General features: G+C 48.2%; 1 protein-coding gene across 1 annotated transcript in view; it reads left to right on the top strand.

Moving 5' to 3' along the window:
- The window catches only part of ARID3B (AT-rich interaction domain 3B), a 50530-nt gene extending 33113 nt beyond the window's left edge, over positions 1-17417 (top strand). Inside the window, exons 4-8 of the mRNA XM_007948964.2 lie at positions 10940-11123; positions 12321-12607; positions 12728-12982; positions 14854-14955; positions 17254-17417. Of these exons, the coding sequence (XP_007947155.1) occupies positions 10940-11123; positions 12321-12607; positions 12728-12982; positions 14854-14955; positions 17254-17417 (992 nt within the window). The remainder of the gene's footprint in view (positions 1-10939; positions 11124-12320; positions 12608-12727; positions 12983-14853; positions 14956-17253) is intronic.
- Positions 17418-20627: the final 3210 nt, after the last annotated feature.

Here is a 20627-nt window from a genome sequence, read left to right as displayed (position 1 = left end):
CATCTGATGGGGCAGTTGATGGGTGTGGTCCACCAGTGACAGAAGCACCTTGTACACACCCAGGACACCCACAAGCTGGGCTCTACTTGCCAGCCCCTAACCCTGAGCACACCAGACTGCAAAGCTAAGTAGCCACTTGGTCATATGGAAGGCAAGTTTTGTCAAGACCTCACTCATAGCTGTCCTCCCTCCCCCATTAGTTCTGTTCAAGGCTGCAAACTGACCTTGGTTTTCCCAAATGGATTGTTGGATCTGTTTTTGATGTGTATATACAAAGAATTTACTGTGGGAAAGAGGCTAGGCCTGTCTCAAAGTGCAATTTGAGTGTTTTTCCTTCTGTTGTGTGCTTATCTATCCATCTCAGGCAAGGAAATGTTCTTGACATATATTGCTTTGCCTTTTGGTGGAAAGGCAATTTCTGGTATATTCTTTGTATCCTGCAGTAAATGGTCTGTGGCTTTGGACACCTTTCCTAGTAGATTGAAATATGTTGTCTTTCTCAGATGTAATAGGCCTTGCCAAACCCCACTAAAATGTTAATAAATAAATAAGAAATAGGCCTTGTGACTTCATAGTCTAACTTGATCCCCAAATGTAAATCTAAAACTCAGATCTTTAAGTCTCAGGATTAGACTAGCCTTTTGTCTGAGGGCAGATCTTTTCCTTTCCCCCGGTGATCCAGCTGCTATTGATAAATATGCTTTTTTAATAGTCATTTAGTACTCTGTAAGTAGCTATACATTGTCCATGGTAATGGGAAGGGATCTGGTTTTTGAAAGGCACAATTAATTTGAAAACTTCACTTTGGTCATTAAATTCAGCCTCTTCCACTTAGAATCTTTTATTGGTGCTTCTAGCACATGGTACAATAGGGTTATTTGGCCGTTTGGTGTCCTTTGTTTAAGGTGAGCCAGTATTCAGTGAGTAACCCAAGAGTTGATATAGGGAAAGGTTGAAGTGAGGGTTTGGTCCACTTATACCATGGGAAAACAAAGCTGGCTCTTGAGAGGCTGGTGGCACAGATTGGCAATGGAAGCTCAGACAGCTGTGCAGTGCCCAGCCAGAAGGTCCCTTAAGTTGTTGCACCTCTCCCAGGCTGCTGGCCACCAAATCTCCTGAACAGACCAGCCGTCTGTTGATCCCACAGTAGGCAAAGCAGAGAAGACCTGATAGGCTCTTGGCATTTATTTTGTGCTAACTCTGGACACAGGTGATGAAAACTGTTGAAGTATCAAAAAGAGTGATGCCTTTAAAATTAGACTCGCAGGTTGTAGAGTCACTGGAACTCCCATACATGACTGGTGAGAGTATGAATAGGTACAGCCACTTTAGAAATCTGTTGGTAGTATTTACTAAAACTAAACATACGTTAACCTTTTGACCCAAATATATACCTAATGGAAACGAGTACTTATGTTAACTGAAAGACACATGCAAGAATATTCATAGCAGCACCCATTCATTATAACCCCAAACTGGAAAGAACTCAAATGTCTATCAGTAATACAGTCATTGGATGGAATACTATACAGCAGTTAAAAAAGAAGAAGAAGAAGAACTATGCTATACACAGTTGGGATGACTTGCGGACCTAATGTTAAACCAAAAAAAGCCAGACACAAAACATACCATGTTGTTGTTGTTGTTGTTACATGCCGTCAAGTCAGACCCAACTCATAGCAACTCCTCCTTAGGTTGCCGAGGCAGTATCACTATGGAAGTAAATTGCCCAGCCTTCCTTCCAAGGAGTGGCCGAGGGGTTTGAACCGCCAGCCTTCTGGTTAGCAGTCAAATGCCTAAGGCACTACATTACCAGAGCTCCCATGATTCCATTTATTTAACATATATATGATTCCATTTATTTATGTGGTGATATTGGTTTGAATAGTGCTTGCCTCCAGGGTGGGATGGGGTGGGAGGATGGATATTGAGTGGGAAGGGACATTAGAAAGTTTTCTGAGATGCTAGAAATGTTCTATATTTTGATCTGAGTAGTGGTTACGTGGGTATATATGGACAGAGAAATCCACTGAGCTATATACTTAAGATTAGTGCATTATTACAGTATGTATATTTCAAATGTGTATGTATGTGCCTAAGGCATTTGACTGCTAACCAGAAGGCTGGTGGTTCAAACCCACCAGCCACTCCTCAGAAGGAATGGGCAATCTGCTTCCATAGTGATACTGCCTCGGAAACCCAAGGAGGGGTCGCTATGAGTCTGGGCCGACTCGACAGCACATAACAACAACAACAACATGTGTATATATACCACACACACATTTCAAACCAAAAAAGGAAAACAAAAGTGAACCCTAATTAGAGGATGACTGGAGGTAGAGGGCTTGGGACTTGTCAGTCCAGTGTGAGCATACTTGTGTGCTTCCTTTGCCTTTGCCCTGTCGCGTGGAACAGTCCAACTACAGACTACACTACAGACTGCCAGATGGCTGCTGCCCAGCTCCCCAGTGGAAGGTATTTTCTGCATAAACAAGTCAGGGGAGAAAGTTCCCAGTGATTTCTCTGCCTGTTCCTGGAGAGCAAACCTAGAGCAGGGCAAGAATTAATATGCAGAGGAATGGTCAAGAGCCCCGCCTGCCCATCTGCCTGTGCACATTCCCTACTTAATTCTTAACTCTTCTGGGCTCCCTGGCCAGCAGCCCAACTCTCTTGACAGTCTGGCTATGGCAGTGATTGATGATCTTTTTTAAAACCAGGAAAAAGCATCGAGGGTCCTTGGCAGGGCCACGCCCCGGGTCTTGGGCCCTCACCCCTAACCAGTAGGCAGGAAGGCAGCCATGTGGGTCTGTCTGGAGTCTCTGCCCCTGATTGCTTCTGGTCCTCACTGGAATGTGCCTGTTCTTTGTGATGGGAAAAAGTGACTTTCCTTCTAACACTCTTGCCATCTCCCATCTTTGTCTCTAGCCAGAGGAAGCCATCTCTTCTCCCCCTAGCCCCACCCTTAACCCCAACTACTTCTGAATGCCAGAGAGCAGTGCTTTTTTTTTATTCAGTTGCATCAGTTCTAGAAGTTCCTGCACATCTTGTGCAGATTTGGCCTGCTGTTCGGGTGCCTGGCAGCATTCTACCAACAAGGGTTAAAGCAGCTTGGCTGGGTCCTTGGCCCTCATAAAAGCCTTTTACTACTGTCTGCCCCATGGGCTGCCTCAGGCTCCCTGGCTGAAATCTGATAAGGGGCCTCTTTGTTGGAACTGTCAGTCTCCTTTATTGAGGAGGGAACTGGAGACCAGCGGCATTTCTTGGGGTACAGATAAGGCTCTGGATTCCTGTCAGGGAGAGCATGATTAATTACCCTCAATCCTAGCTCCTGCTTTGATAGCAGTGACTGACAGGCTACATGCTTCCCCATCAGGTGCTCACATTCCCTTTGGGGGCGGGGCGGGGGCGAAGATTCAGCCTCCAGCAGGGCCAACACTGGTGGCTACAAAGAGCTGTCTTCAAAGGGTGTTTGCCTCCTCCCTGGTCCTCTGCAGCTTGCTTTTGCTCCTATTGTGGACAGAAGCCTGTCCCCTCAGGTGAAGGGCCTCTTTAGGGGAAGATAAAACATAGGTCAGAGACCAGCCTTCCTCCCCACCTTCCCAAAAGGCTTCTCAGTGGAGCCATTGCTTGTGTGCTTGAACTTCACAGATCTGGTCCTAAGCCATACAGGGGCCCTGCACAGGAGAGGATCCCAAACTATGTGTATCAAAGTCACTTGGCAGGCAATATTATCCCATAATATAAGCAAGCTCTTGACACCTAAGTCACCTTCCCTTTGGTAATAATCACAACTCAGTTTTTTTAAGTTTTTATTCATAGACTCATAGGACTTTAGAAGTGACAATCATCTAGCCAAACTCCTCATCTCATAAATGGGGAAACTGAGACCTGAATTTTTCTATCTTTCCACCCCACCCACTCCCTCCCGCATTATGTATTGGTTTTCTTTCTTGTTCAAGGAGGTAAACTCAGCTAAAAGGCTTTCTTCATAACAGAATATTCTTTGGACTTTATGGGGACTGACTAGTAGGTCCAAGCTGCAGACACAGACCACACTAAGGATTCTGCCTCTCCCTGTTCTCAGAAAATCAAAGCCAGAGCAGGTTTTTGTGTCTGTATTAGCCATCCAAGTAGCTACCTGCACTGGGTACTGCTCACAACTTTACAGATGGCCAGCCTCAGGAAGAAAGCACCAGTTCCCCTTATCCCATGATCTCTGGAACCAGGGTGCCTTCCCAAGCACAGGGGTCAGGGTGAGGCGCGTCCACTGTGGGCACTAGGTCCCTGCTACACCCAGAGTGGGGCTGGGCCACACAGTAGGGGTACAGTGCACCCCTTGCCTGCAGTTTCTCTCTGGTATGGGGACATAGTCCCAGGGTCATCTGTTGTCCTCCACTCTGGTGGTCCTGGTAAGAGGCCACTTTACTGGTAGGTTTATAGCCTTGACTTCACATGCCACTTTGACCATTTCTTGTTTTCTTAGGTCCTGTGTCTGCCACTGCTTCTCTTGCCCCTAAGCAATTCTCAGTCTAAATCAGGCACACACTGTGTGACCATAAAGAGGCTAGTTTTTAATGAAATTTCTGTAACCATAATGATGTTGTTCTTCAAAGAAACGATCTCAAATGGCTAGACATTTAGTCTAGTGACTACTCAGAATTTGGGATTCTTTTCTTGGGAGTTGCCTTCAGAGGCAGTTTAAGCCATACTAGAAAACTATCATGGTTACAACCACGCCTCATCTTTGATCAAAGACAGTAGGAACAGCCTGGTCACTGCATCCTGTTTACCTAGCTTCCTGATGACCATTTCTAAACGTAAAATCCATCCTCCACATTTGAACATTTTCTGCCATTGAAGAGGTTCAAAAGAAAATCATAGAAACTCTGAAAGCTTTTTAAGCAAATGGAGTTCCAAAAACACATGGTATCTGGTTCTCAAGGCTGGAAGCTCTGCTGTGTTGGTTAAACATTCAGGAGCTCTGCACTTTGTACGTTGCCTTCCCCTTTGACGCCTGTTTCCCCTTCCCTCTGGCCCTGCTGTGTAAACTGATGGCTTCTTTACTTTCTCAAAATTCCCAGCTCACCCTCCATTCTTCTGCCCTTTCCCCTTGATGGAATCCATTAGCTAGTTCTCTTTCTGTTGTGGGACCTGGAAAGCAAGGAGCTAAAAGCACACTGGGCCTCCATTCCCTGTCTGTTTAACAAGGATAGTAGTGATCCTAAAGAACCCCACTAGGCCCTGGAAAGACAAGGTGCCTTCTGTTCAGGACTATCAGCTATAGACACTTGAAGCTCGTGATGGGGTCTTGGCAGGCACACCACAAGCATGAGGGAAATGTGCTTAAGATTCCCAGGGGGGTTACCACAGAGCTGGTTACTTTGACTCCGAGAAACTTTTTCTTTTTAATGCATTTTATTGAAATATAATTTATGTACAGTGAAATACACAAAACTCAAATGACATGGATCAATGCAGTTTTTTTTTTCAGTGTTCCCTTCTCCCCCCCCGCCCCCGCAACAAACAAAAAAGTTTCCTTCCATACATAAACCTTTCCTTGACCCTCCACAAAAATGAACTAATAACTATATCAAAAATGAACTAATACTATATTTGTCCTTCTGTGATTGACCTATTTCACTCAGCATAATGTTCTCCAAGTTCATCTATGTTACGTGGTGTTTTGCTGACTCTACACTATTCTTTAGTGTTTCATAATATTGCATTGTGTGTATGTACCATAGTTTGGGTACCCATTCTTCAGTTGATGGGCACGTAGCTTGTTTCCATCTTTCTGTTATTGTAAATAGTGCTGCAGTGAACATGGGTGTGCATGTAGCTGTTCCTATCCTGGCTCTCACTTCTCTATGGTGGTATATGCCTAATAATGGGTTTGCTGGGTCAAATGGTATCTCCAATTCCAGCTTTCTAAGGAATCACTGTACTGCTTTCCACAGTGGTTGTATCACTTCACAATCCCACCAGCAGTGTATGAGAGTCCCAATCTCTCTACGTACTAGCCAGCATTTGTTATTTTCTGTCTTGTTGAACTTTGCCATTAGTGCTGTGGTTGAGATGGTATCTCATTGTTTTGATTTGCATCTCTCTGAGGGCCAGTGATCATGAACATCCCTTCATGGATTTGCTGGCCACCTGAATGTCCACATAATTTTCTATGCTGAGCTCGTTTTGTTTATGAATCGTGTTATCACTTCCTTCATTGCTATTGTTTTAATGTTTGCTAAATATTTGTGCTGGTCCTCTTTTTCATTTTGATGTGAAAGTTTATCATTTTTCTTTGAGGTTACCCTATGATTTATAGTTTTCTTCCCAAGTTTAGAACAGTCCATTCTATCTTGTAGTTGTCTTGACTTCCCTGTCATCTAGAAGATCTGTAACTACACAGTTATTTCCCTCCTTTTGGTTTGTGCTTGTCCATATTTGTGAATTGATGTCTCTGGTTCTCTGTTGACAATCTTGTAGGCTTATTTACTTTGGATATTTCCATAGCTGGATTGGTTTCTGGGTTATATCGTCATGTGTGTTAATGGTCAGTTGTTGTTGGCTGTTGTTGCTTGTCTGTCCAAAGGGCTCCCTTTAGCATCTCTTGTAAGAATGGTCTGGTTTTAACAAATTCCCTTAATTTCTGCTTATCTGGAAATGTCCTAATGTCACCATCATATTTGAGGGACCATTTTGCTGGGTACATAATTCTTGGTTGGAAATTTTTCTCTTTCAGTGTTTTATGTATATCATCTCATTGTCTTCTTGCCTGCATGGTTTCTGTTGAGAAATTCGAGCTTAGTCTTATTGGTTGCCCCTTGTAGGTAACTTTTCATTTTTCCCATGCTGCTCTCAGGATTCTTTCTTTGTCTTTGGTTTTGGTGAGTCTGATGATGATATGTCTTGGTGATTTTCTTTTGGGGTCTATCCTGTTTGGGGTTCGTTGGACTTCCTGAATGGATATATTCTCATCTTTCATCATACCAGGAAAATTCTCTTCCAACAAATCTTTGACAATTTTTTCTGTGGTTTTATTTGTCTGTTCCTATTCTGGAATTCCAATTACACGTAGGTTATTCCTTTTAATGGTAACCCACATGAGCCTTAGGCTTTCCTCATTTTGTTTTGATCTTTTCTCTGATTGATCTCTTTCCAAAGAAGTATTCAGGTATTTGCCTTCAATCTCTCTAATTCTCTCTTCCATTGATTTAATTCTACTTTGCCCATTCAGTGTGGATTCCTTATCAGACAGTTCCAATGCTGCATCTTCCTCAGGATGTATTTTGGGTCTGTATACTGGTCCCTTGTATCTCCTGCTTTATCTTACTTCTTTGTGTGCACTGTGATGCTCTTTTGTCTCTGAGGCATTGTGATGTTTTTTGTTTATATTTAATTAGTGATTGTATGCTGGCATGCCGCCCACAATTTTTGTTTTCTTTGTATGTTATCTATGTAAGCAGAATACTGTGCTGTGCTCCTCTGTTCACTAGTTGGCAGCACTTGTACGTACACTCACCACCTATCTTTTCCATTGCCTGCCTCCCGTATGTCCCTGCTGTCGTTGGCAAATGGAGCCTATTCTTAAGTCCCTGGAATCCGGATGAGAATGCTGTCACTTTAAATATCCAAAATGGCCTCCACTTGTAAACAATCAAAATAGCTGCACCCTCCAGACTGCTGAAAGTCCACAGCTCAGGTTGTCCTCCCTCCTTGCTGTTTCCCTTCCTAGTCATAGGCCACCAGCGCAGTCATCCCTGCAGCCCTTGATGACCAGGGCTGATCTTTAGGTCAATTCTCAGGTCCCAACACCACTTATATTTCCTACATAATTTTCAAGAGAATTTTGGGGAACATGGGTTATGAGGTTGGACATATGGGATGGGGTAGGTAGACAATGGGAGTCATTATAGGTTTTGGAACAGGGAAGTAGTGACATGGTGAAAATTAGTAAGATTGGCTAGTGTGTGTGTTGAGTGTATGGAGAAGAGGCTGCTACAGGCATCTAACTGTGAACCAGTGAGGGCCTAGTCTGGGTTGGAAAGGAAGGTACTTTTGAAAGATATCTCAGAGGAAGAATCCATGGACCCTCCAAACAGCCTAAGAGTGAATGATAAATGAGAGAAGAAAAAGTAGTGTCCATAGACCTCAAAGAATGATGGTGCTACTGGGGAAGAAAGGAAGTAATAGGAAAAGGGAACTAGTTTAGGGAGTTGAAGATAAGCTCAGTGTGAACATTCTGAGTTGGAAGTTAATGGGTTACACATGGGAAGGTTCTGGAACTGTGAGCTTTGGGGGCTTATGTGAGGGGGCCTTGGAATAGTTCTCCCAGAGTCTCCAGGTGATACCATGGAAGATACAAACTTGCCCCAGTGAGTGCTCAAGCAGATGAGCCTTTCACATGGAGGTGGACACTAGCCCTTTCCTGGCAGGAACCAGTTCTGCCATACCAGGCTTTTGTCTTTATATAGAACTAAAGTTTACTGCCTGGAACAGTGGGGAGAAAAAGGTAACTAACACATGAGCTGTGTACCTTAAGAGTATGCCAGTAATCCTCTGTATTTTACTTTTAAATTTTTAAAGTTAACTATGACTTTTTGGTCCTTGACCCTCCATAGACCAGCTGGTTAAGACAGAGGTCTTAAAGATCTGTAGCTCCCACACTAAGAAAAGTGGCCTAGTCCCTCCACAGTAGTCCATATGTCTTTCCTCACACTGCTTCCTCTTCATAAATATGGGACCATTCCCTCCATTCTCTGGCTTGAATTATCCGGTAGAAGAGTTGTTGTGGGATGGTGAGGCTGACATTCCAGGGCTGAGCAGAAGAAAACAGCTGTTCCTTTAGGGGAAAGAAGCAGGAGGAGCAGAAACAATCAGCCCGTCTCAGATCCAGCTGGCCCCAAATCTACCAGGCAGCTCAGTGAGCCCTCCCAGATCAGGCCAGTAGGAAGAGGGCAGCCTGTGTACAGTAAAAGAAGTCTGCCATCAAAAGGCAACAAGTCTCAGGCCCTGCCCCGGATGGTGACCCTTCCCTGTGGAATCCTCCCCTCTGACCTCCAGATCATTAATCCCGAGGCTGCCAAATGACAGTCATCCATCACGCCTGCTGACGAGCATGCCCGGCAGGCTGTGAAAGGACCCTGACCCCGCCCTCGCTGCTGTCCCCTGGTGCTCATTAGTAGCCCTTCCTGCTTGGTGCCAGGTTTCCTAATCAAGGCCCTGGCTCTGCTTGCTTCCCTTCAGGGCCAGTGGGCGGAAGCTGCTCTGACCCTCCCTCTTTCAGAGGGTGGCGTGATCAGTGGAGAGAGAATCGTTGAGTGGCTTTTCATTCCCCTGGAGAACTCTGTCCAGCAGCTCCTCTGACATGGCGGGGCACACAAGAGAAAAACCAATTTCTCCATCCTGTAGCAGGGCCAGTGTCGGCAAGTGTGGGGAGTAAAAGAGGAGAAAGCAGGCAGTATGCAAATAAGGAGTCAGGGATCAAGCTCAATTGGCATAACATACTATACAAAACATTGTTCCACCTACTACTTTGGCGAGTAGCGACTGGGACCTTAAAAGCTAGGAAGCTGCCATCTAGATGCAACAATGGGTCTCTCCTCGTCAAGAAGAAAGAAGAAAACCAAAATTAATGGAAACAACCAGTCCTAGAGACTGGTACACCATCCGATCTGCAACCTATACAACTATGAGACCAGAAGAACTAGATGGTGCCCAGCTACCACTGCCATCCACTTGGAAGGGATGTAGGAGATCCTGCATAGAGAGGGAGAACAATGTGGTACAAAACTCAAAATCATTTGGAGGCAAAAAAAAAAGAAGGTGGGGACCAGGTTTGCTGGTCCAATGGAGCCTGGTGTAACCACTGAGACTATGGCCCGTAGCTGCCCTTCAGGTCTGGAATTGAACCCACAACTGTGGTTTCCAGCCAAACAAAGTACAGGCATGTGAGTTAAACATTTACCTCAAGCAGACACACGCCCTGGAGAGAACAATCATGGGAGAAGGAAGGGCTGCTTATGCACAGGGAGATAGCTCAGGGTGCAGAAGAGTATGAAGGGATGGACACTGGGAGGAGGTAACTATGGGGAGGAAGTGGGAGGGGAGCTGCTGCATTGTAAATTTTGGTCAATGTCATGAGACAAAGTATATGTGAACTGCTGTATGAAAAGTGAATTTACTCTGTAAATCTTCACCCAAATCCTAATAAATAAATAAATAAATAAATAAAAATAATAAGGAGTCAGGGTGACACAAGCAGTCTGCAGTCCGCTGCCAACCTGAAGGCTAGCAGTTGGCACCCACCTGTGGCTCTGCAGATGAAAGGCCTGCTGGTCTGATTCCACAAAAGTTATAGCTAAGAAAACTGTATGGAGCAGTTCTTTGCACACATGGGATCCCAATGAATCAGAATAGACTCCAGGGTAGCTACCAACATGCACCTCAACACACTGTTACAGACTGTACTGAGTGCTATAAGAGATGCCCAGGGAGCTGTACCTGTGGGTAATTGGGACACGACCTACCCTGTGTAGGGAGTCAGAACAAGACTTCCCTGAGAAGGTGACAGCTGAGTAGAGGCAGAAGACTTCAGAGGAGTCTGAGTTGCCAAATCATCAGGAAACAGTATGGAATCTTACTGCTAGCCAGAAGATCTTAGAAATCATCCAGTCCAGCTCTCTTACTTAGCAGATGAGAAAACAGACCTCAAGAAGGTAAATGTTTTGCCCGAGGTCACACAGTGAATTTGACCTGTCCTGCTCACCCCCAAAGAGAACTGATCGTCTCCAGACTTTGGGGATTTGAGTCAAATTAAAATTACACTTCTAAGCAGATTCATGAACATTATTTCCAACTTAGCAAAAAAGTAGACAGACACAGATGTCTTTCTCTGCTTGGCGGTGACATATAACCCTGTTTCCTCTTTGCACAATCACAGGGACCCCCATCAATCGAATACCTATCATGGCCAAGCAGATCCTAGACCTGTACATGCTGTACAAGCTAGTAACAGAGAAGGGGGGCCTGGTGGAGATCATCAACAAGAAGATCTGGAGGGAGATCACCAAAGGCCTGAACCTGCCCACGTCTATTACCAGTGCAGCCTTCACCCTGAGGACCCAGTGAGTGGCCAGGGCCCTGGGCAAGGAAGCTGGGGTTGGAGAACGGGGAATGTTTTAACGTAGCAGAAAGACAGGAAATTCCACTGCACAGTTAGCAAAATGAATGGAATTCCTGAAGTGACAGTCAAGAGCTTTCTGAGGTGAATCCCTCACTAAACCTAAATAACAGTGAGAGCCACCTGTTACCAAGGGTCTCCTGTGTGGCAATACCTAACCATATTGTTTCATCTAAAGTTCACAGTCACCGCTGTAAAGCTGGTGTTATTCCCATTTTTCATATTATAAAACTTTGTCTCAAAGGTTCAGTAATCTGACCAAGGCCACACTAGCCAGTAAGTGATGGAGATTCAACCCTGGGCTCTGCCTCTGGAATCTTTCCCAGAGGCACCGTCTCCCAAACAGCACCTCCACACAAAGCTTGGCCCTTCTCACTTGGCCATCAGCCCAGGGGACCTAGAGAAAGGCAGGCAATCAGGCCCTCATCAGGAACGGTGAGCTATTTTTATAACCATTTGAGTTCATTACAAAGCTAATAGAAGCAGGGAAATTAAAAGTACCATTAGAGAATGAAGGGCTGAGGGGAATCTGTTCTTCTGGAACACGCTGGAAGCTCATTCCATGTTCTGTGAAGAACATGGAATGAGCAGCTGACGTATCAGTTGGGCAGCTTGTCTTGGCCTACATGGAAAGTGGAGGGGTTGTTAGGATTGTGCCAGGAAAAGTTGGGGACATAGCTATAACTAGACTAGCATTCTCCTTTTCAACCCTCTCTCAAGACTCTTGGGTGGAGTATTGCTTGTTGGGGCATCTGACACAAGAAGGACAGCACTTCCAGGTCCCACGCACAATGGGAAGAATTAACTCAGAGAAGAGTAAGGAGCTACAAAGACACTGCAAAACCTGGGCCCACTTTCTCCCAGGGCACTGAAAAGGGCACCAAAACAAACATGGAAACATTAGATAAGATGTTGTTTATTTCCATTAAGGAAAGGTGCCTCAAGTTTGAGCAGTGGTCAGAACTGTGGAGCAGCTAGAGGATCCTGGGGTGGAATGTGTTTTTCTCCTCCACCAGGTACCCCACAGTTGCCATCCTTCACCCCAGATATCTGCCTGACAGGCTACTTCAGAGCACCGACAACATAAACTGAAAGGTCTCTGGTGCCATGTTTTGGATTATTCTTGCTTCCTTCCTTTCAGGTACATGAAGTATCTGTATGCCTATGAGTGTGAGAAAAAAGCCTTGAGCTCTCCAGCCGAGCTCCAGGCAGCCATCGATGGCAACCGGAGGGAGGGCCGGCGGCCCAGCTACAGTTCCTCCCTCTTCGGCTACTCACCCACTGCTGCTACTGCTGCAGCTGCAGCCGCTGGGGCCCCTGCTCTTCTCTCTCCACCCAAGATCCGCTTCCCCATCCTCGGGCTTGGCTCCAGCAGTGGTACCAATGCCAGTAGCCCTCGGATCCCGCCAGCATCCACTCTCAGGAAAGGTCAGTAGAGCCCTCGGGGGAGGAGGAGGGGAAGATTGGTAGTGAGCCAAGTCTTCCTGTGCCCACAGTCAGGTTTGTTGGGTGGGAGGGTTGACTGGTCCAGCTCTTGTTCCTTCACAGGTGATGGAGTTCCAGTGACAACAGTGCCCGTAGCAAATCGCCTGGCTGTGCCTGTGACCTTGGCGGGCCAGCAGGCTGGCACCCGGACTGCCACACTGGAGCAGCTGCGGGAGCGGCTGGAGTCAGGGGAGCCTCCTGAGAAGAAGACGTCGAGGCTGTCGGAGGAAGAGCAGCGCCTGGTACAGCAGGCCTTCCAGCGCAACTTCTTCAGCGTGGCGCGGCAGCTCCCCATGAAGATCAGGATCAATGGCAGAGGTGAGCACCAGGCTCCGGGCAGATGCTTCCCTTCCTAAAGAGTGCCAGACCTCAACTCCACCGAGGGCCCACTCATGTCCTCCAGGATTGGGGCTGGGTGGTGAGGCTAACCTGGAAGGGCCATATCCCTGGCCAAGAAGAGAGCCCCTTGGGACCTCGATGGTCACCGAGATCTCAGCTCCAAGCTGAGGTCCTTTCTAGGGGACCAGGAATTACCTCAGGCAATTCCCTGTTCTCTAAATAAAACAAACTCACTGCTGTCAAGTCAGATCCGACTCCTAGCGACCCCTCCTTGGGTTGCTGAGGCATTACCACTACGGAAGTAGATTGCCCAACCTTCCTTTTGAGGAGTGGCTGGTGGGCTTGAACCACCAGCCTTCTGGTTAGCAGTCAAATGCCTAAGGCACTATGCCACCAGAGCTCCCAAACCAAACTCACTACCGTTGAATCGGATCTGACTCATAGTGACCCCCTTTTTAGGTTTCCAAGGCGGTATCACTATGGAAGTAGATTGCCCAATCTTCCTTCCAAGGAGTGGCTGGTGGGTTTGAACCTCCAGCCTTCTGGTTAGCAGTCAAGTGCCTTAGGCACTATACCACCAGAGCTCCCTGTTCTCTTGTGAAAAGGTAAAGCAGTTATTCAAGGAGGAGGAGCCAGAGACCTTCAGACACAGCTGCCGTTTTCCCTCCCACTAGTCTTTTGAAGTGTCTGAATTAAATTAGAAATTAAATTAGGTGCCTTCAGCCCAGCACCTCACCGGATGGAGGCAGGAGCAGGGCATGGCCATCTGTCATTCCTGAGCCTCATTGAGGGGCCAGAGCTGCCCCAGGCTCGCATCAGCCTCACATGGGTGTGTGTGCTGGCGACCCTCAGGAACAGCAGGGAAGGAGGAAATACAAGTCCGGCAGCATAACTGACATCCTTCCTCTTCCCCTCCACATTTTTCTACTGCCTCACCCTCTCTTCCTCTGAATCGCACACTCCCATCTCTCCCTTGTTCCTCTTTCTCCCTTTCTGCCTCACACACATTGCTTTGCTGTTCTTGCCCTTGACTCTGTCTCAGAACAATCCGGAATCAGCATGTGTTGGGAGGCAGTCGGGGGTGAAGGGAGCTGGTGCATATTCCCAAGCAGCCCCCTCCCTGTCACATTTCCTCCCACCCAGTAGTAGCTTGAAGAAACTGGGAGAGGTAGCAGCCTCTTGAGCTGGGCTTTGTTCTCCATTACCTGTTCAGGGCCAGTTGTCTTGGTCCTGTACACAGCCAGAGGCTGATGGAGAACACAGCTCACCTGGGAGACTTCTTGGCTCTCTGTGTGATGAAAGGAGCAGAGTCTGAGGCAGGCAGAGGCCCTGGCTGCCAGTGTGATGCCTGCAGCTTTCCAAGAACATCAGATGCTTGGTTTAGATGGAGTGCCCAGTCTGGGCCAAGTGCTAGGGAGGTAGACCCCTCTCCTGGAAGATCTCACAGCCCCATTAAGGGATCTCTTATCACTGGGAGGAGGAGGCAAAGGAGTCTTCAAATGCAGGGACTGGCTCTTACTGATACCTGATTTCCCAGGACCTATTGCAAAGTGGGTGCTCAGTGAGGATCTGCTGAATTAGAAGGTAAAAGGTCAAGCTGAGGTCAGCTCCTTGCTGTGTGCAGCCTCCTTGCTCTGAGAGCAGAGGATTTGGGGAATGAACTGGCTGAGCAGAGAGAGCAAGCAGCAGGAAGTTGACAAGCCTGCCAGACCTTATGGTCAGGAGAAGGCAATATAGCTCGTTTCTAACAATGTGAGGCCTTGGCCTGGTGCTACTGGGCAGGGAGAGTGAGGCATATCAGAGAGGACCATGGAAGGCTTGTCTAGGCCCGGGCTCTCCCTTGTCCCCAGCAGAAGACAGATCGGAGGCCTCAGCTGCAGCCCTGAATTTGACCACAAGCAGCATCGGGAGCATCAACATGTCTGTGGACATCGATGGCACCACCTATGCAGGTGAGGCTCTTGAGCTCTCGGGGAGGCCCAGCCCCAGCACACTCCCAGCTGGCTCTGCTAGTCTCCTCTGTGTAACCTTCCCTGGAATGGCTTCCCTTACATAGTCTCAAGATTCCAAAAGTAACATGGTTCTTCTGGAGTGGCAGATTGCATCACCTGGTGGAAGGATAGGAACCCTTTGTCCAGCCCTCCTGGACCAATGGTTGATTCATTATTTGAAATAGTCATTTAATGTGAGGAATCATAATCAATGCTACCTACATGCCTAGAACATTATGTTCTAACTTAGGTCCATGTCCACCCTGTCTTCTGATGCAGGGCCAAACCCTTTCTTTGACTATGGGTCAGTCCTTCTCTTTCTTTCATAAAACACATTCATGTTACGTCATCTGTCATTTCTCTCTTTAAAATGAACCAAGGACTAAGACCCAGGTGAAGCAATTTGAGTGCACCAGAATCATCCGATAGTCATTTTTTCTCCAGTCTTCTACAGTTGTCTCTCCATGAACCTCTTTTGGAAGTAGTTTTTTTGGTCTATTAATTTGTTTAATTAGCACCTTTACCACGTCTTTCCAAGGCATTCAACTTATTTCTTATTTTATTTCACTGGCGTAAGTGTGAGCTTGGGAACAAACCTGCTGACTCGTTAAGCACAGCTTGATGAGCAGGAGCCTGAGGCCCCCAGCTCTCTAGGGGGCGGCTCCTTCTAGGGCTGCACCATTGGTTCATAGTGTGTTGGCCATTCGGGGAGGTGTCCACTGAAGATGGCTAAAGTCTTCAACTGCACCTTCCATCAAAACTAAGAGCATTTGCTCAGGGTACACACCTGTGCTTTGAAAGTTTCTGGGGGCTAAGCCCCCTACAGGAGACCGTAGGTAGTGCAAACAGTTAAACTCTGGACTACTAACCGAAAGGTTAGTGGTTCAAGTTCACCCAGGCGTGCCTTGGAAGTAAAGCCTAGCAACCTGCTTCTGAATGTTACAGCCTTGAAACCCTTGTGGAGCAGTTCTGCTCTTCACACATGGGGTTGCTGTAGGTCAGAATCAGCTCAACAACAACAAATAAGCCCCCTCAGAGCGCCACCCTCCAGGCCTCTTGGGGACTCCCTTGTGTATTGGATCTCCCTTGGTCCATCCATGTTGGGGATCAGAGTGGGGGCCAGGGAAGGGGACAAAAGCTGCCGAAGCAGCTTCCAGAGAAGCTATGGTACCAGGGTGACTAGCCACTCATCTGAATAGTGACTATGTAGTCTACAGGCCACATTCAGGTGTGTCTGCCTAACACAGAGGTCCCAGGAGGAGAACCAGGTCTACTCTGGCTGGGCAAGCCAGCAGGTAGGCCTGGATGCCCATCACCTTGTGATGCTGTGGTGGTCCAGAAGGTTTGGAAGTTGGGTGTGCATTCATGGAGAGAGCAAGGAGGGAGGAGAGCAGTGCCTGGATCCTGTTATCCTCTCATCGCTATCCCTGAGAAAGGCAGAGATGACTTCTCCTTCCCTCTTAGAATGGGGCAGAGTCAGAGGAGAGTTTAAGTCTCCTGAAGAGGAAAGAGCCAGCCACCTTCCCCTCTGCCTTCATCCCTCTGCCCACCCTGTGCTCTTCTCAGTGGAGACACAGCTGCCAAGGCCAGGAACCCAGGAATCCTTCCTGACAGCTCCCTCTCTTCCTGTTACAGTAGCTTCCTCATTCCTACTCCTCCAGATCCTAGAGTGTGAAACACAGATGTTGTGATGCCCCTCGCCCACTTAAAACTCGGGCTACCCATCCCCTCAGAGCTGCCTAAGAGGTGCACAAGGCCTCCATTACCTCTTCCTCCCATCTTCCCAGCTACCTCTGCTGCCACTGCTGCCTTCATCAGACTGTGGTCATACCAAATCCTGTGTCAGCCTCCACAGCTTTGCTGCCTCTCACTGCTGTGTCTGTCTGTGTTCCACGGGTTTCCTCTGCCCGGGACACCATCCCTTCCTTCATTTGGCCACTTTTCCCTCCTTCAGCACAGGCACCCTCTCCCCTGGAGCCTTTCTAGGCTAACCACCTCCTGTCCTTCAAAATCTTCTGTGTTTGCAAAGTACCTCAGGTACCCATCCTCAGAGCATTCGTGACATTGTAAAAAAAGTTCCTGTTTACTCCTCTGCGCCCTCACTGGGCTGTAAGTATCTGAAGGCAGGACAGTGTGTGAGAGCTCTAGGTCATAGCCTTGTGTAGAGGGAGGCAAACAGTAAGTACTTGTGAAAATGAGCTGGCCCTGCCCTTCTCTTGTCGTCTGCCTACACTTGCTTCTCCCCCGACCCTGCCCTAGGTGTTCTGTTTGCCCAGAAACCTGTGGTCCACCTCATCGCAGGATCTGCTCCCCAGAGCGTCGGCAGCAGCACCAGCAGTAGCAGCAGTTCTCACTGCTCGCCAAGTCCTACCTCATCCCGGGGCACCCCCGGGGCAGAGCCCTCCACCAGCTGGTCCCTCTGACGGGCAGACCCAGCTTCCCACTCCCGCTCTCCTGTCGAGAGTGAAGGACGTTGATGCACAGAATTTACCTCATCTCACGGAGCCCACGTCGAACACCGTTTGGCCCTACATGAAGGGTTTATCCAGGCTCTATTCAGGTCCTGCTGTACTCTGGGGGCAGGGAGAGGCTGGAAGGGCAGGACAAGGCAGCGTTGTCCAATCAGGGATTGTCCTGGAGAACTGGGCAGAGGTCTGTGGGTGGCCAGCTTCCTCCAGGGCTCTCAGGTCACCTCCCATCCCGGGGCACAGTGTATCGACAATCTGTAAGCCGACACAGGGCTGGAGGCCCTCTCTGACCCTTCCCCTTAATTTATTTCCTTTCCCTACCTTATGCCATGACTCCAGGGTCACTGGTCTCTCCCCTGCCCAGTCCCCCATTTTTTAACTCTCACGTGGGCATGCTAGGAGCCAAGAGCCTGCCTTCATGGCCTTTTTCTGCTGAGCATGGGAAGGGGCCCTCCCAACCCACCTTGCCTACTGGGTTTGGCTCCTGGGGGTGCTTCCCTCAAATACAAGTCTTGAATCACTCCTCAGGGCCCCATATCCCTTTAATGGAAGGGTCCATGAGGGCAGTTTTCAGGTCCCAGTCCACTGCTGAGGGGAAGGCAGAGCTCAAGGCAGCCCATGCCCTGGCACCCACCTGACCCTGACCCTTCTCTGAACCTTCCCCCTGCTCCCCTCTCACCTTTGTTGGCTGGCTCTCCCAACAATAGCCCCTTGTCCCTTGGGCCACCCTTCATCTCATGGGGTAGTTTCAGCCCCCACCTCCCCTCAAACCTGCTGATGTCAGGTTCATTGAAATACCTCAGATTTGTAATTGTTGATGTTTGAATCTTCAGGAAGTATTTGCATATCTGAAATCTTTTTTATATGTGTTTTGCTGACTTTTTTTTTTTTTTTTAATTTTTAAAATTTTTATTATTGTTGTTGTTGTAGCACCAAAGAATTGAAAGCAGATCACCCCCAAAGCCAAACAAACGATTTGGTTCCCCAGCCCCTCAGCCCTTCCCTGAGACCCCAGTGAGGTGGTGGGGGAGGCAGGCGAGAAAGAAGACTCAGGGATCATAGTGGTGGGGAAAGAGGTGGGTGGAGAGTCCCTCTCTCACACCAATCAGGGCCTGAAATCACCATTTCCTGCCAAAGCAGGACTTGTTGTGGACCCCTTCCCTAGCCCCACCCATATAGGGGCAGGACATCTCCCCTCACTCAACAGTCCCACCTCAGGACCTGAACCAGCCATGGAGGCTGAGGTCCTTGCTGGCCTTGCAACAGGTCAAGCTGCCAAGGGAATGAGGCAATGCCGAGAGCCCAGTCTCTCCCCTTGGACCCTGAGGTGGGGCAATTGCTCTTTTGTTGTGAAGAAAAGGTGATTTCCTGCACAAGGCTCACCTCTCAGTCATCTAGGCCCTGAAGTGTGCAGTATACTGAGCACCATCCACTGTGACATCGTAGGGCAGTGGCGGTGGCGGTGGTGGACCACACCAGCACAAGCCCATGGCACAGCTAGCATTTAAACCTGTCTAGGAAAGGAAAGGAAAATAAAAAGTTTGAGCACAAAACAGATACCTCAGCCTGGTAAGCAGCACCTCTGCTGGATTACATATTCTCTCCCCTCTCCATACTCTTCCCACACAAACACACTCTCACAGCTCCATGCACTGGGGCAGACCCTCTTCTGGCCTCAGAAGTCATACACACCAAGCATGTGCAGGGTGTGGGTGAGGAAGGGCACCTGGGATCTGGTGCCAGGGAGAGGCCTGCTTGGCTAGCCCTGGCCCACTTGAAGGTGTCTCAGACATTTGGCCAGTGCGTTTTTCTCAGGGGTTTGGTCACAAAGGATGGACTCTTCCCATCCAGAGCACACAGGGACAGTGTACTATTTCTGGTCATTGGGTCCTTCCCCTTCCCCTAGGCCGCTTGCCCAGCCTCACCCTCTGAACGAACCCTTGCTGCCTTTAAGGACAGCAGCAGCGTCTCAGCCAGAGGCCCAAGTGTGGTGGTGCCAGCAGGTGCCCCGAGAGTGGGGCCCTGACCCAGGAGGTGCTTTCCCTAAGGTGCGATCCTGAAGGCCGCACGGTAAGCAGGTGGCCAGGGCAGCTCCACCCCTCCCCCTCCCACCCGTGTATGTTTTCTAACCAGGAAAATGTGATAGCACATGGGTAGCCTAGGCGGTGGATAAAAATACCTCAGACGTCTCCTTGAAGCAAGTGTCTGTATATGTTGTGGTTATTTTCTATCTTACATGCTCTCGAATGTTTATATTTCAATAAACCTCTACCTCTTCACACAAGCAGATCTCTCTAGGTTGATTTGGGTGAGTCTTCCATTGGGCGGTAACGGGAGAAGTGGATCCTTCTAAATAGAAAGGGAGTGGCTGAGCAGCTCCTCTGCTCCCCAGATTTTCCTGACGCTTCTCCTTGTCACTGCTTCCTCTTCCTTCCCCCAGACGGCTCACTCATGCTGAGCATATCTTCAGTATTAGCAGGGGACTCAAGCATTGCCTGGTTACCAGAACTAACTCCAGAGGTGTCATACCACTGTCCTTGCAAGCACACAGTCAGGGAAGCCCTTTTCCCATTTAGCAAAACCCTTTTTGAGCTCATCCTGCCACATCCACACTAAGAATAAGCTGTGGTCCCTGCACTTACAGAGCTCACAGTCTTGGCTAGGAAATGGACATTATGTAGGCAAACCGATTACTTCCAGTACAGCATGCCAAGACTGAAGAGTAGGATACCATAGGCAGATAAGTTGGAGCTGCTCTTTCTGGAATCTCTAGAAGGCCTCCCAGAGGTGGTAACATTTAAGTTGGAAGAATCTGTTTGCCAAATGGGCAAGTGGAGGAAGAGTATTCCTAGCAGAGGGACTGATGGATACAGAAACATCATAGTATCCAAGGGCCTGGTGTGGGGAATGGTGGCCAATGCCAAGCTTGGGGAGGGTTGGGACAAGAGTGAGGCTGGGGTCAGAGCAGATGCTAGCCTTAGGGATTAGGGTTCTGTCCCCTGAGCATCAGGGCACTGCCAACATGTTTAAACCAGAACATCGACTTAAAAGGTGGCTTTTCTAGAAAGCATCTCTGATCTCTGACAAGATGTGAAGCCAGGAGATATGCTGAGCACCCAGCCCCTGGAGTCACTGCCACTAGAACTCAGGCCTTGACCTAGAGTT

This window comes from Orycteropus afer, unplaced genomic scaffold, assembly GCF_000298275.1.
Source record: "Orycteropus afer afer isolate SDZICR_OR568_19922 unplaced genomic scaffold, OryAfe1.0 scaffold00233, whole genome shotgun sequence".
NCBI lineage: Eukaryota > Metazoa > Chordata > Mammalia > Tubulidentata > Orycteropodidae > Orycteropus > Orycteropus afer.
Note: the sequence above shows the minus strand (reverse complement) of the source record. Positions and strands in the feature narration are given on the sequence as shown.